The sequence below is a fragment of the Pristis pectinata genome, chromosome 6 (assembly GCF_009764475.1).
Source record: "Pristis pectinata isolate sPriPec2 chromosome 6, sPriPec2.1.pri, whole genome shotgun sequence".
Lineage (NCBI taxonomy): Eukaryota > Metazoa > Chordata > Chondrichthyes > Rhinopristiformes > Pristidae > Pristis > Pristis pectinata.
Genome location: NC_067410.1, coordinates 2868745 through 2885098, shown reverse-complemented (window position 1 = coordinate 2885098; position 16354 = coordinate 2868745). Strand labels below are relative to the sequence as shown.

General features: G+C 49.9%; 1 protein-coding gene across 4 annotated transcripts in view; it reads left to right on the top strand.

The window, feature by feature from the left end:
- Window positions 1-7368: 7368 nt before the first annotated feature.
- LOC127571264 (host cell factor 1-like) overlaps window positions 7369-16354 on the top strand; it is an 80956-nt gene continuing 71970 nt past the window's right edge. For all 4 annotated transcript variants that reach the window (XM_052017503.1, XM_052017501.1, XM_052017502.1 and 1 more), the window contains exon 1: window positions 7369-8231. In XM_052017503.1, coding sequence (XP_051873463.1) covers window positions 8072-8231 — 160 coding nt within the window. In that variant the 5' untranslated portion in view covers window positions 7369-8071. The remainder of the gene's footprint in view (window positions 8232-16354) is intronic.

Sequence of the window (16354 nt, the reverse complement as noted above, 5' to 3'; positions counted from 1 at the left end):
TGGCACTGTTCCCACAATCATGACTGACTGCTTCCGGACCAGCAGAAGATCCAATGAGATGTCTGCAGCCAAAATGGTGGCTTGGCTTGTGTGGGAACAGCTGGACGGTATACCAGTCACCGCTGCCTGAGAGAGAGATGGAAAACTCCATTTAATCCGGGGTGGGTCAGGCAACATCTTTGGAAAGGGTCTCGACCCGAAATGTCAACCTGTCCATTTCCCTCCACAGATGCTGCCTGACCTGCTGAGTTCCTCCAGCTCCCTTGTGTGTTACTCCAGATTTCCAGTCTCTTTTAATTCAGTGTCAGTTTACAAGAGATAGAAGGGGCAGTTAGCTGCAGTTAATTTGATCCAGTAAGACATTATATAAACTGGAGGTGGGAATGGGATTTGGGAGGGGGACTGGGCGGAGAAACACGAGAGACGGGTTGAATTTAGCATTCAAAGTCAAGTTTGTTGTCATATCCACAAGTACATGTGTACACAGGTGCAATGAAAAACTGCACCACAGGCACATAGCATCAGAGAAGCAGCATCCAATCTACCTGTTAAGCCAAACAGACTCTTGATACTTTCACCAGAACAGTGAATGATTTCCGAGCGACTTCCTCTAGTTTCAGGTAAGTGAGTTTGAGTGGCTCTGTATTAGGCCCTAACTTTTAACCACTGTGGTTTTAACACAGGCATCTGGGGTGAGCTCAGGTGGGCACCTTTGTCAGCGTGGACCAGTTAGGCTGAAGGGCAAATCTGAGTCCTTTGCAGAAGGATTTATAAAGGGAATATGCAAATAGGAGGGAAATTAAACAATCTGTGTCTGCTTTTGGGTGGGATAAATGAGACCTCCCACAAATACAATGCAAATCCAATGCAAATAAAGGAAGATAGATTCATTTTTAAAAATTATTGGAGGTTAATGGTGTCACAGGAGACTGGAGATCTGGAGCAACACACGAGATGCTGGAGGAACTCAGTGGGTCAGGCAGTATACACGAAGGGAAATGAACAGTCAATGTTTCGGGTCGAGACCCTTCGTCTGGAGTGGATAAAATCAGGATGAAGGGACTCGACTGTCCACGTCCCTCTGTCAATGCTGCCTGACCCACTGAGTTCCTCCAGCTCCTTTTGTGTGTTACACTGGAGGCTAATGATCCTGTAAACAGGACCTGCCCCACATCCCAGAGTTTGGAAAATGGTGGTTGCCGAGGTAGTGGATACTTAGAGAATTTCAGAAGATGATAACCAATGTTCTGGAAGGACCCTGGTATTTGAGGAAAGAGGAACAACTGACCTGCAGCCTTATGTCAGTACTGGGGAATATGCTGGAATTTATACCAAAGGGTGTAATATTAAGACATTTAGAAAATAATATAATTAAGTAGTGAATGGATTTATGAAAGGAATCGTGTTTGACTACTGGTGGATTTGGATTTTTTCAGGTTTTAAATGAACTCACAGGATTCAGATTAGTTTATTCTCGCATACAGGATGAAATGAAATTCCTTGCTGGTGTGAAGCTCACGGTAAACTACGTACAATAGCTGCAGCATTCAGTGCAAAGGCAACAATAGTGCAAAGTATACTAGTGCAAACAGACCTGCAAAAGTGACAATAACAGAGAGAGGGAATTAAGGGTTTAACAATATGGCAGCACCACCAGGATCAGGTTTATTATCACTGGTTTGCAGCAGCAGTACAGTGCAAGGACACAACACTTGTATAAATTACTAAATAAATAGTGCAAAAAAATAACGAGGGAGTGTTCATGGACCGTTCAGAAATCTGATGGCGGAGGGGAAGAAGCTGTTCCTGAATCGTTGAGTGTGGGTCTCCAGGCTCCTGTACCACCTCCCTGATGGTAGTAACGAGAAGAGGGCATGTCCCGGGTGGTGAGGATCCTCAGTGATGGATGCCGCCTCGTGATGGTGTCCACGATGCTGGGGAGGGTTGGGCCCATGATGGAGCCGGCTGAGTCTCCATGTTGGTGAACAAGGTTAGAACATGAATTGAGGGAAATGTCCTCGCGTGGATTGAGAAATGGTTAACAGAAGGAAAACTGATCAGGAATAAACATCTTTCAGCTGGTGACTCGTGAATCAGTTCTTGAGCCCCAACAATCACGTCAACGACCAAATGTAATGTTTCCAAGTTTTCCATTGACGCAAAATGGAAGGAATGGGATGAGCAATGAGGCTTGAAAGGGACAAGCTCAGTAACTGGGAAAGAGCACAGCAGATGAAATACATTGTCGGGAGGGAAGTGAAGTTATCCAGTTCCATAGAAAATATGAAGATGCCAAGTAGGTTTTAAGATATTTATCTATTAGTCACACGTACATCGGAACACACAGTGAAATGCATCTTTTGCGTAGAGTGTTCTGGGGGCAGCCCGCAAGTGTCACCACACTTCCGGCGCCAACATAGCATGCCCACAACTTCCTAACCCGTACGTGTTTGGAACGTGGGAGGAAACCGGAGCACCCGGAGGAAACCCACGCAGACACGGGGAGAACGTACAAATTCCTCACACAGCGGCGGAATTGAAACCAGGTCACTGGCGCGGTAATAGCGTTACGCTAACTGCTACACTGCTGTGCCAATAGACAAGGCCAGTTGGAGAGCAGAAAATCCACTATCAGTGGATAGTTACCTGCACTTTAGATCCTTGTGACCCATGATAAACACCTAGAAAATGCTTAGGATGTCATTGTGATCTTCAGAGAAAATCACAAGTTTTGGGATGGTCCTTGATGCCTTCCAGTGCTGATCAAACAGGTTTTCTCAGATAAATGCTATCTACTCCATGTTACATAACTTTGGAACTGAAGAGAATTGTTGACGAATACAGTACAGGAGAAATCAGGGTGGCCTAGAAGCTAAGATTAACAGATGGGAGAACAGGAACTCCTGATATCCGAAATGACCTGGATGCCCTGATGCACAAGGCACTGAAGGTGCAGAAAAATGTTTAGGAAGGACAATAGTAGTTGGCCTTTACTTCAAAAGGGTCTGAGTATGAATTAAAATAATCTTGCAATTTTGTAAGGGTTTGGTGAGATCTGGAGTTTTGGTGGATGTTCTCGCTATAGAGGGATTGCAGCAAAGATTCACCAGAGTTATGAGCCTGTCACTCAGGTAGAGATTGAGGAGACTTGGTCTCCATTCTTGAAAAAGAATAAGTCGTGGAATTTCCTACCCTGGAGGGATGTGGGGGTCATCGAGTTCATTCAGAGCAGAGATTGGCGGCTTTCTGGGTACAAGAGGAATCAATAGATACGGGGATGGGACAGGAGGGTAGAGTTTGAGGTGGAAGATCAGCAAAATTCTTGTTGAATGGTGGCAACAAGCTGAAGGAACGAGTTGGTTCCTCCTGCTCCTGTTCCTTAAATTATTATTGGCTTCTTCGAACTGTGGTTCCCTAGCAGTGGAATCCAGAGTCAGGGGTCACAGTCCTAGAATTGAAGGTTGGCTAATGGGAACTGAGATGAGGAGATGTGTCATCACATGGAGGGTGGTGAATCTTCGGAGTTCTCTAGTCGGGAGAGCCGTGGAGGCTTGGACACATCATTCATAAGAAATGGGAGGCGGGAGGAGGCCACCTGGCCCACAGACCCTGCTCCACCATTCAATAAGATCATGGCCATAGACTCAGATCCACCTACCTGCCTTCTCCCCTACAACCCTTAATTCTCCTACGGTGCAAAAAGCAGATTTCTGGATGTTAGAAGAACAAATGGATATAGTGCTGAAACAGAAAATCAGCTGTGGCATTGCTGAATGGTGGATTGGGGTCTGGGGCTGAATGTCCTCCTTTCTCACATCATTGCCGTGTGTGTTTATCAGTTGAACCAGCAGAGGGAGCACCGAGTCCATCTTTGCTGATCCTGGAGCCTCAGTAAAATTGCAAATTCGCAGCTGGATCGGAGCAAGTACCATAGAACATCGAACAGTGCAGCACAATACAGGCCCTTCGGCCCACAATGTTGTGCCGACCTTTAAACCTCACCTAAGACTATCTAACCCCTTCCTCCCACATAGCCCTCTATTTTAAATTCCTCCATATGCTTATCTAACAATCTCTTGAATTTGACCAATGTACCTGCCTCCACCACCGCCCCAGGCAGCGCATTCCATGCCCCAACCACTCTCTGGGTCAAAAACCTCCCTCTGATATCTCCCTAGAACTTCCCACCCATTAGCTTAAAGCCATGCCCTCTTGTATTGAGCATTGGTGCCCTGGGAAAGAGGCGCTGGCTGTCCACTCTATCTATTCCTCTTAATATTTTGTACACCTCTATCATGTCCCCTCATCCTCCTCCTCTCCAAAGAGTAAAGCCCCAGCTCCCTTAGTCTCTCCTCATAATGCACACTCTCTAAACCAGGCAGCATCCTGGTAAATCTCCTCTGCACCCTCTCCAACGCTTCCACATCCTTCCTATAATAATAAGTAAATACAATCAATGCTGGAAATCTAAAATAAAAACAAAACAAAATGCTGGAAACAGGGGGCATCTGGGGGAAGAGAAATAGTTTTAGAGTTAGCTACCCATCCTGCCTTCCATCTGAAATGTTAACTCGGTTAAGACAGGATGGGTAGCTAACTCTAAAACGTTAACTATTTCTCTTCCCACAGATGCTGCCCAACCTGCTGAGAGTTTACAGCATTTTTTCTTTTATATATTGAATCGGGAGCAATCTCCCATGCAGAGCCTTGACTGATTCCTTGACGAGACTCCCAAAGCTCACTTCACGCAGCTGTATAGTCTGTATTAACCTTTCAGATCGAAGACACTTCATCAGTCGACTGTTTCTCTTTGCATGAATGCAGCCTGACCTGCTGTCAGTTTCCAGCATTTTCTGCTTTGTTTTATAATTTCAGATTTCTGTATTTTTTTTATTTTAAGAGAACGTGTCATGTCTGGGATTTTGACCAAAGTTCAGGGAATTCATCTGGTTCTCTTAATATGTGGCTGAGTTTACCAGCACTGGAATTTTGGTAACCTTTTTGATTGTAAAATTCAAATTATTCCAGACAAGGATTTAAAAAAGCAAATTCATATCACACTGTTGTATTTTTGTTTAATTCACTGGATCTGAGTTTCCACAGATAACCACCTTGAAGATTTTTTGGTTTCCCCGATAGAATTTCTAATTTCTCGCTGTGATTCTTAAAAAGTTAAAATCCTCAACTTTTTCCTGTTTTGATGAAAGGAGACACGAGAGACGGCAGACGCTGGAATCTGGAGCAACAAACAATCTGCTGGAGGAACTCAGTGGGTCGAGCAGCATCTGTTGGGGGGGGGGGGGGGGGGGTGGGAATGAATTGTGGACTTTTCAGGGCGAGAGCCTGCATCAGGACTGAGAGGGGAGATGGCCGGTATAGAGGGGAGAGAGGAGTCCATGGTGATTGGTGGACTGGGGGGGGGATGAAGGGGCAGGTAGGGGTGGGAAGTGGAAATGTGGAGTTGGGAGCTGGGTTTAGAGGCTGAGAGGGAAGGTTGGAGACAGCTGCAGGAGGGAGATAAGCAGGAACACCAAGGGCAACCAGTGCTGAAATCTGACAAGTAAGGACAGAGATATTTAGGATTGAATTTAGGAGCCGAAAGGTATTGTTGCAGCTATATAGGACCCTGGTCAGACCCCACTTGGAGTACTGTGCTCAGTTCTGGTCGCCTCACTACAGGAAGGATGTGGAAGCCATAGAGAGGGTGCAGAGGAGATTTACAAGGATTCTGCCTGGGATGCGGAGCATGCCTTATGAATGCAGGTTGAAGGAACTCAGCCTTTTCTCCTTGGAGCGACGGAGGATGAGGGGGGACCTGATAGAGGTATATAAGATGATGAGAGGCATTGATCGGGTGGATAGTCAGAGGCTTTTCCCCAGGGCTGAAATGGTGGCCACAAGAGGACACAGGTTTAAGGTGCTGGGGAGTAGGTATAGAGGAGATGTCGGGGGTAAGTTTTTTACTCAGAGAGTGGTGAGTGCATGGAATGGGCTGCCGGAAACGGTGGTGGAGGCGGATACGATAGGGTCTTTTAAGAGATGTTTGGATAGGTACATGGAGCTGAGGGCTATGGGCAAGCCCAGTAATTTCTAAGGTAGGGACATGTTCGGCACAGCTTTGTGGGCCGAAGGGCTTGAATTGTGCTGTAGGTTTTCTATGTTTCTATAGTGGGAATCATTATGGGAGAGGTGTATGGTAGATGGAACCAGAACCAGGTGGGGGAGGATCCAGTGTGTGGAATGTGTGGGTGGTAGGTGGATGGAACAGAGAAGGGTGATGGGGGGGGGGGGGGGGGGGGGGGGGGGGGGAAGGGTCCAAAAACAGGAGGGAGTGGGGAGAAAGTGGCAAAACCCACCAGAGGGGAGTGTTACCAACAATTGGAGAACTAAACGCTCATGCCATTGGGTTGTAGGCTAAAGAAATTCGGTTTGTCCCCTTTGACTCTCACCAACTTTTACCAAAGCACCACAGAAAGCATCCTACCCGGATACATCACGGCTTGGTACGGCAACTGCTCTGCCCGGGACCGCAAGAAGCCGCAGAGAGTCGTGGACACGGCCCGGCGCGTCACGGACACCAGCCTCCCCTCCTTGGACTCTGTCTTTACCCCTCGGTGTAGCAGCCGGCGTACTCAAAGACCCCACCCACCCGGGACATTCTCTCTTCTCTCCTCTTCCGTCAGGTAGAAGATACAGGAGCCTGAGGACACGTCCCACCAGGCTTAAGGACAGCTTCTATCCCACTGTGATAAGACGATTGAACGGTTCCCTTATACAATGAGATGGACTCTGACCTCACGATCTACCTTGTTGTGACCTTGCAGCTTATTGCACTGCACTTTCTCTGTAGCTGTGACACTTTACTCTGTACTGTTATTGTTTTTACCTGTACTACCTCAATGCACTCTGTACTAACCCAATGTAACTGCACTGTGTAATGAATTGACCTGTACGATCGGTTTGCAAGACAAGTTTTTCACTGCACCTCGGTACAAGTGACAATAATAAGCCAGTACCCAGGCGGACGATGAGGGCAGGGGATGTTCCTGCTTCTCCCTCCACCGCTGCAGCCCGGTCTGCTGAGTATTGCAGCTAGCAGTCCCATTCATGGGAGGATTACCCATGCTCTGTCCCGGGCCGGGCACCGCGCACCCCCGACACTGAATGAGCGAATCCGCGCGTCGCTGCGCCCCCTCCCGGCGCTGGTGGTAACCAGCACCTGGCTGCAGGACCCAGCAGGGCGGGAGCTTGGGCTGTCCGCCCCGCCCGCCTGATTGAACATCTTTTCACGGGCGCGGCAATACGGTAAATTACGGTACTATTCTGCCGCGGGGGGGGGGTGAATTACGGTACCTGCTCGTCAATGGACGGGGAGGAGGGGGGGGGTCCTCGCACTTGCATAGGTGGTCGAGGCATTCCCTGTTTTGCGCGGAATGTTTCCCGCCGGGCGTGGGCCGGGGGCAGAGCTGCCTCCGCGGCGCGGAGCCGGTCACATTTACAACGTTTCCCAGTTTAAGGCCAACAAACGGCGGGCGGTTTCGTTCCCTTTCATTGTCCGTCTCGGTCCGGGCGCTTGTGGGTGTCCGCGGAGGATGCCTGTCCCCAGCTCTCTCCTCCACCCCCGCTGGTTCTCAGTGGGGAGCGGGCGGGGAGAGGGTGAACCCGCCGCCCGACCGTCCGACCGTGTTTTGGGGGGGAAGGAAGAAGTGAACCGATGACTTTATTCGGCGGAGGGAGATCCGCCGGTGGGCCTGAGGCGGGGCATCCGGGTACTCCGGGGGGAACGGGAGACCCCGCCCTCTTGTAGCTGTCCGGACTGTTTGCCTGATCCGAGCCTCGAGTTAGAGGCGGTCTCAAATAACAGGAGTTGTCTGTACCCAGCGGAAAGATAACAGGTTGGGAAGAGCGACTGTGTGAGGTGTGAGAAGGTGGCGGTCGGTTGGGCGGGCAGCGGGTTGGCGTGGGCAGGGGTGACGGGCGGCGCTGCGGGCGGCCCGCCGGGGGCCTGGCGCGGGGGTCGGGCGCCGCCTCCCCCCCGGGTCCTGCGGCTGCGGCGGGCGGCGGGGAGAAGATGGCGGCTCCCAGCCCGCGGTGGCGGCGCGTCACCGACAGCAGCGGCCCGGTCCCGCGGCCCCGCCACGGACACCGCGCCGTCTCCATCCGCGAGCTCATGGTCGTCTTCGGCGGCGGCAACGAGGGCATCGTGGACGAGCTGCACGTCTACAACTCGGGTCAGTGCTCGGCTGAGGGAGGAGTCGGTGCTGCGGGGGGTGCGCGCTCCCGACGCCGCTCCCGCCGCCGCCACCCCCCCCCCCCCCGCCTGCCCCCGCGGGCGCGCTCCCGTCGGTCGGGCCGGGGGGGGGGGGGTGGGGGGAGGAAACAAGATGGAGGCGGCGCGCGCGCCCGCGGCTCCGGCACAAAATGGCGGCGGGCGGGTGCGCGCGCAGGCGCGGGGTTTTGGCGCCAACCCGTCGCCCCGGGGGAGGGGGGGAGGGGAGGGGAGGGGGGATAGGGGGGAGGGGAGGGGGGGAGGGGATGGGGGAGGGGGGGGAGGGGATAGGGGGGAGGGGAGGGGGGGAGGGGATGGGGGAGGGGAGGGGGGGAGGGGATGGGGGATGGGAGGGGGGGGGATGGGAGGGGGGGGGATGGGAGGGGAGGGGAGGGGGGGAGGGGATGGGGGATGGGAGGGGGGGAGGGGATGGGGGATGGGAGGGGGGAGGGGATGGGGGAGGGGATGGAGGGGGGGGAGGGGAGGGGATGGAGGGGAGGGGGGGGAGGGGAGGGGGGATGGGGGGAGGGGGGGGAGGGAGGGAAGGGGGATGGGGGGGAGGGAGGGAAGGGGGATGGGGGGGAGGGAGGGGGGGGAGGGAGGGAAGGGGGGATGGGGGGGAGGGAGGGGGGGGGGAGGGGGGGAGGGGATGGGGGATGGGAGGGGGGGGGATGGGAGGGGGGGGGATGGGGGATGGGAGGGGGGGAGGGGATGGGGGATGGGAGGGGGGGGGATGGGGGAGGGGATGGAGGGGAGGGGGGGGAGGGGAGGGGATGGAGGGGAGGGGGGGGAGGGGAGGGGGGATGGGGGGGAGGGGGGGGAGGGAGGGAAGGGGGATGGGGGGAGGGAGGGGGGGGAGGGAGGGAAGGGGGGATGGGGGGGAGGGAGGGAAGGGGGGATGGGGGGGAGGGAGGGGGGGGAGGGGGGATGGGGGGGAGGGGGGAGGGGGGATGGGGGGAGGGGGGGAGGGGGGATGGGGGGAGGGAGGGGGGGAGGGAGGATGGGGGGGAGGGAGGGGGGGGAGGGGGGATGGGAGGGAGGGGGGGGAGGGGGGATGGGGGGGAGGGGGGGAGGGGGGATGGGGGGGAGGGAGGGGGGGAGGGGGGATGGGGGGGAGGGGAGGGAGGATGGGGAGGAGGGGAGGGGGGAGGATGGGACGGGGAGGATGGGGAGGAGGGGGGAGGGGAGGGAGTGGGAGGAGGGGGGGACGGGGAGGGAGGGGGGGAGGATGGGACGGGGGAGGGGGGAGAGGATGGGAGGGAGGGGGGAGAGGATGGGAGGGGAGGGGGATGGAGGGGAGTGAGGGGGGCATGGGAGGGGGGATGGGAGGGAGGGAGAGAGGAGGTGGAGGGAGTGGGGAGAGGAGGTGGAAGGAGGGGAGAGGACGGGGAGGGAGGGGAGAGGTGGTGGAGGGAGGGGGAGGGAGGGGAGAGGACGGGAGGAGGGCAGGGAGGAGGTGAGAGGACTGGGAGGGGGGACAGTGGAGAGTGGGGGGGAAGAGAAGACGAGAGAGCGGGCGGAGGGGAGAGGAGGGGGAGATGGGGGACGAGGGGGGACTGGGGGATGGGAGGGGAGATGGGGACGGGAGGGGGGAACAGGGAAGAGGAGGGGAAACGAGAGGGGGGATTGGAGAGGAGGTGGGGCAGGGGAGGGGGGAGGGTGGGCGACGGGAGGGAGGTGGGTGAGGAAGGGGGAGCGGAGGGAAGGGTGGGAGGGGGAGGGGGTGGAAATTTCTGCTGAAGTCGTTCACCCGCTGCCTGTTGTGAGGCGAAGCCGCTGCCGGTTGCTTTGGTGGGGTGGGGGAGGAGTGCATTTAGGGGTTGTAAAATAGGGAAACGGCCCATCATGTCTGTACTGACTAAGATTCCCATCTAAACTAGTCCCATTTGGCTCATATTCCTTTAAACCTTTTCTTTCCAAGTACCTTTAAAATGTTAACGTATTTGCCTCACCCTCTTCCTCTGGCAGCCTGTTCCATATAGCTTCATCCTCTTTTTTTAACATTTTTTTCCTTAACCCTATGCCGCATAGTTTTAGAATCCCTAACCCTGGGTAAAAGACTGCACTCACCCTATTTATGCCCAGCACAGAAACGGCCCCTTTGGTTCATCGCATTCGTACTGACCTTTTTGCCCAGCTATGCTAATCCCATTTGCCTATACCAGGTCGTATGCCTGGTCAGTGTCAGTCTCAATGTCTCTTAATTGCAGTGATTGTACAGTTCCTTAGAGCTGTTTATAACCCACAAATCAAAAATGTTGTTGTCCAGCAATATATTTAAATAAAACAAGGACAATGTGTAGTTAAACCAGAGCATTTAACACAGATATTCATATTTCCCTGCAAGATGCAATGATATTGCTGCGAACTGAGTTCCCATACGGCAGAAGATACCTGCAGCAGCTGGTAATTCCATTCTGCCAGTCTCCCACTCACTCACTCGTGTGTATGAATTGTACATAAATCAGGCGTTGTACCTAAGCTGGGGAGGACCTGTACCTGATTTCTCCAGTGAGTTCCAGATAGCTATCACTCTCTGTCTATATAAAAAAAACATTATCTGTAAACTTCCCTTTAGAACTCCTACTTCTCATCTTAACCCATGCTGCCTTGTTTTTTATACTCCAATGGATTCTACCTCCCTTATCTATACTTCTCTTAATCTTATACAGGGGCTCCCCAGTTAAAAATAACCTGACTTACAAAAAATCCAACCTTATGCAAATTCTCCAATGTATTTTTAAAGCATTCTTCAAGCTAGTAATAATAATATGTTTCATAATATTCATTAGGGATTGGATGCAGTATATATTCCATTAGTTTAAGTATGAGTAATGTTAGGGTGAATATTGAATGAAATGAAAGAATTATACCAAGTGCATGTTGAGTGATACAATGTGGGTGACTGCAGAAAACCGACCATTCTGACTTGCAGAGAAACTAGTTTACAGGTGGTTCTCGGGAGTGGAACCATTGTGTAACCCTGGGACTGCCTGAATATCAGGTCACCCCTCGGCCTCCTTTGCTCCAGGGAAAAGAAGCCCAGCCTGTCCCATCTCTCCCCAGTCGTTAGTCCTCCAATCCAGTGCTCGAATTGTGTAACTGGCATATTTTGTTTTGTCAATGTTCTTGCAGTTGATGTGGGGTTTAGTCTCAACTCGGAGTTGATTCATTGCAAAACCTGTGGGTTTTCTTGCATGTTTTTTTTGAAGCTAAGAAAGAGAATTTTTAATTCTTTGTTGGGGGGATGCCTTGTGATGACTATTAAACTTTTAAAGTGGTGGAATGATTCATTTCTTCACATAAATGTGTATCTTGCATTGTGAGCATATGTAAAATACAACTCTTGAAGAATCAAAGGGCTTTTCAATATAATTTGTTCAATTGTTTTGCCTCCATTTCCTCCAGGTGCTGGGTATCAGCGGTATTCCAATACTTCTTGGTTAATGTTCGTAATGGGAGTTTGGGCCTTTAGGAATTGTGTTTTTTCTTAATTATCTGTGTTGTCATAACCAAGACCAATTTTAAAAGTTTGTCTCCACAATCACAAGCTCTCCTTCCCGTTCTAGCTCTTTATCTCTTATCCAAGTCTTCACACACAAGTTGTTAGAAGTGAGATTCTTGCATTCGGATTTTCACATTTATTGTGAGGAATCTAGATGCACAAAGTATGTAAGTCTTTTTGTAATAGGCTGTGGAGTTCCATCACTTTTATCTGCTCTTGGTTGGAAATTTGGTAGGAATGCAAAATGAGAGAGTAGATACACAAGTTGTCCTTGGCTGGTGCGTTTTCCCAGCCATTATTTGAGCCAGACCATTTTGCTTTGCATCTCACTCGGCTTCACTCTTGCTTGAGCTCCTCATGAAGTTTGTCCTTGATTTCCAGAATTGATTGTCCCCAAGTTTTCCTAAGGAGCCTCCCTCACTATGAAGTTGACTTCATTCCAAACTTTGCTGCCCACATCTTAACTCGCATGATTTTGTTTACTGTCTCCTCTCTACAAACCTCTCATGTCAAAATTCTCATCCCTGTTTTCAAGGCTCTCCATGGCCTCCCCTCCCCTCCCTTACTCTGTAACCTCTAAACTCGCAACTCTCCAGAACATGTGTTCCTCAAAATCTGACCACTTGCGCACCCCAATGTTAACTCCGTGATTGCCAACTTGATAAAGTAGCTGAAGGAATGATGTTTCCCCAGCTGGAGTTTCTAGAACCAAGTATAAGTCTCACTAGGGAGGGGAGTAAATCTTTGGAAGTCTGTGCCCAAGAGAGTTGTGAGTCTTAGACACTGAGTGTATGTGGTAAAAATTGATGGATTTTTGGATATTTAAAGGAACCCAGTTTATGGGATTGGTGCAGGAGAGTGGTGCTCTGGCAAAAGATCACAAACTTATGGAATGGTTTGACTGAATGGCTTACTCCTACCGTTACTCTGTTGAACTGTGTTTCATTAGCCTTACCCGAAGCTCTTGAATTTTCTCTGTAAATGTTTGTCTCTGTACTTCTCATTTAAGGAACTCCTTAAAAAAAAGCTATTAAATCAAGTTAATACTTAAATGCATAATTTAAAAATTCAAACTAAAGCAGTGGAATTACATTTGCTTCCTGACCACATCCTGACGATCCCCACTTAAACTCATGGGGTCTCTATCTTGCTACAGGAATTGAGTTCTTTTTCTTGTTGCTTAGTTGTCTGTCTTTTTCCTTTTAGTTATCTTATAATAATAACAGCAACTACTATTGCATCCGTGCCAGCTCCCAGGGAAATGATCAAGTTATCCCCATTCCCCCTCGTTTCCTTGTACCCTACAACTTACTCGCTCTCTCACATATCCATCACCTCCCCTTTGTGATTCCTTTTGTTTTTGCCACTAAGCAACACTAATTTACAGCAGCTCACCTTTGGGATGCGGGAGGAACGGGAGCACTTGCAAGACGCCCACGTGGTCACAGAAAGAACTCCACGCAGACAGCGCCTGAGGTCAATGTAAGAAATAGGAGCAGGAGGAGGCCATCTGACCCCTCGAGCCTGCTCCGCCATTCTGGCCGTGGACTCGACTCCACTGACCTGCCTTTTGCCCATAACCCTTAATTCCCCTACTATGCAAACATTAACTGTGTCTTAAATATATTTAATGAGGTAGCCTCTACTGCTTCCCTGGGCAGAGAATTACACAGGTTCACTACTCTCTGGGAAAAGAGAGTTCCTCCTCATCTCTGTCCTAAATTTACTCCCCTGAATCTTGAGACAATGTCCTCTAGTTCTAGTCTCACCTACCAGTGGAAACAACTTTCTTGCATCTATCCCTTTCATGATTTTATGTTCCTATAAGATCCCTTCTCATTCTTCTAAATTCCAGCAAGTATAGTCCCAGGTGACTCAATCTCTCCTCACAGGCTAATCTCCGGAATCAACCTGGTGAACCACCTCTGCACTGCCTCCAAAGCCAGTATATCTTTCCTCAAGTACTGCAGGTGCGGCCTCACCAGTACCCTGTACAGTTGCAGTGTAACCTCCCTGCTCTTAAATTCAATCCCTCTGGCAATGAAGGCCAGCATTCCGTTTGTCTTCTCGATAACCTGTTGCACCTGCAAACCAACCTTTTGCGATTCGTGCACAAGCACTCCCAAGTCCCTCTGCACAACAGTGTGCTGCAATCTTTCACCATTTAAATAATAATCTGACCTTCTATTTTTCTTTCCAAAGTGGATGACCTCGCGTTTACCAACATTGTACTCCATCTGCCAGACCCTTGCCCACTCACTTAACCTATCTATATCTCTCTGCATCCTCTGCACAATTTAGTGTCATCAGCAGATTTGGATACGCTACAATCTGTCCTCTCTTCCAAATTGTTAACGTGTAGTCTGAAGAGTTGCGGGCCCAGCACCGACCCTTGCAGCACTCATTCACCACTGATTGCCAACCAGAGAAACACCCGTTTATCCCAACTCTCTGCCTTCTATTGGTTAACCAATCCTCTATCCATGCTAATACATTACCCCCAACTCCATGCATCCTTATCTTGTGGATTAGTCTTTTGTACGGCACCTTACCGAATACCTTCTGGATATCCACTGCATTTGTTATATCCTCCAAGAATTCCAGTAAGTCTGTCAAACAGGTCCTGCCCTTCCTGAGTCCATGCTGTATCTGCATTCTGTCCCGATGTCTCACTATTTCTTCCTTAATGGTAGCTTCAAGCATTTTCCTGACTACAGACGTTAAGCTAACTGACCTATAGTTATCTGCCTTTTGCCTACATCAGGATTGAACCGCTGTGAGATGAACATCTCTAATTGCTGTGCTGCCCTGGTGGGGGTTAATGGGGGGTGGGGGGAAGGGGGAATCTCAGTGAGACAAAGCTGTGCTGCTGTACTTGTTATCCTGAATCTGTCAGCCTGTCCAGGACTTCTGGATTTGGCAACATATACAAAAGTGCTTACACCAGTGATGTATTGCAAGTAACATGAAGTGAGCTGTAAAGTTTGTTTTATATATTGGAGTCACATTAGATGCTGTAAAAAATGCAGCTCGTGACGTGTCTTCTGGTCACCAAGAGTCAAGGGAAATGGAGTATTGCAAACTGACTGTTTATCTTTGTGAACTGTTTTTGAGTGGTAACGTTGGAAGAAACTAGCTGAACCATCCTGCTGCTAGGCTGCAAAGTTCACGGCTTACCAGGATTGGAACTCTGTTTTGGGAGGTTTGGGGAGTGGAGATGGCTGATGTATTGAGCTGGTTTCAGCTCACTCCCACCTCCCCATGCTGTTTCAGTGTTGGGTGAATGGTGCTGTTAAAGTGTTCAGTTGGCAAAATCCCAGAACTGATCAGGAGGAGAGAACTGCGTTCTCAGGTTTTGTTTTGGAAACCTGTATGATTTCGGCCAACTCGGCTGCAACAAGCCATTGGTTTCTGGGTGATCACAAAAATTTTGCCTGGTTGTTCTGTCAGGAACTATTTCCGAACCAAGTGAATCATTTGCTAGCTACTGTTGTGGTACTAATGAGGAAAAACATATCATCAAGCAGTGCTGAATCAGTGAATTAATAGAGAAAAATTTGCTGATGTATACATTATTGAATCATAAGGAGCGGCCCAGTCAGTCCATAATGGCTGTTCCAGTCCTTTCCAAAAACTGTTCCCCTATTTTTTCAGTAACCTTGTACATCCCTAATCCTCAAGCACTTGTGCAACTTCATTATTAAATTATTTGCTAATTCTTCCATCGCTCTTTTCAAGGACAGTGTTCCAGATCCAGACCTGAGTGAAAACATTTTTGCTCATCTCTCCAGATCATTTGTCAGTGATATTATATCTATGCTTGTTCATTAACCACACCTCAGACTATGATTAAGGTTTTCACACTGTTGACCCGTTTCGAAGAGATCGCCTCTCATTCTTCAAAAGAAAGAGACCTCATTTACTTGAGAATCAGTCTGGTAGCTTTTCGCTGTTCTCTTTTTGCAAATTTTTTTTTTAGGTAGGGAGAACAAAGTTGACACCACACCTGGACAATGGTGAACAATAAAACCTGATACAATTGCAATAAGACATTTTTACTCTTGTTCTCAAACCCTGTTGCAATAAAGGCCAACATGCTGTTTGCCTTCCTGATTGACTGCTGCATCATTGTTAGCTTTGTGACGTGTACGAAATACCAAGGGTTCACAACACTCGGAGTGAAATTCCTCCTTACCTCTATTTTAAGTAGGTGGTCCATAAAACCCAGGTTCGCAGACAGAATCCCTTGCCCCTACTTCATCGCCTGGTTGTTTTCTTCACTGGGAGCTTTGTGTGCCCACTGCACAGTTAATATGCAGCCAAGCATAGATATAAAATCATTAGATATCTTTATCTTGTAATACAGCAGCCTAGGAAAAAGGGGTCCCAACCATTCCCTCTGCAACATTCTTCAAATTGCTGTGCCCCTTCCCCTTATGACCAATACTAGCTACAGACACTCCAGAGTTCCTGCATAGTTTTTATTTTTCACACTGCAGCGGGCATCATTATATCCAATCACTGTTATATTGTACTCAAGCCACTCTTGGTAGTGAACATTGAAGTCCCCAACTTGAACT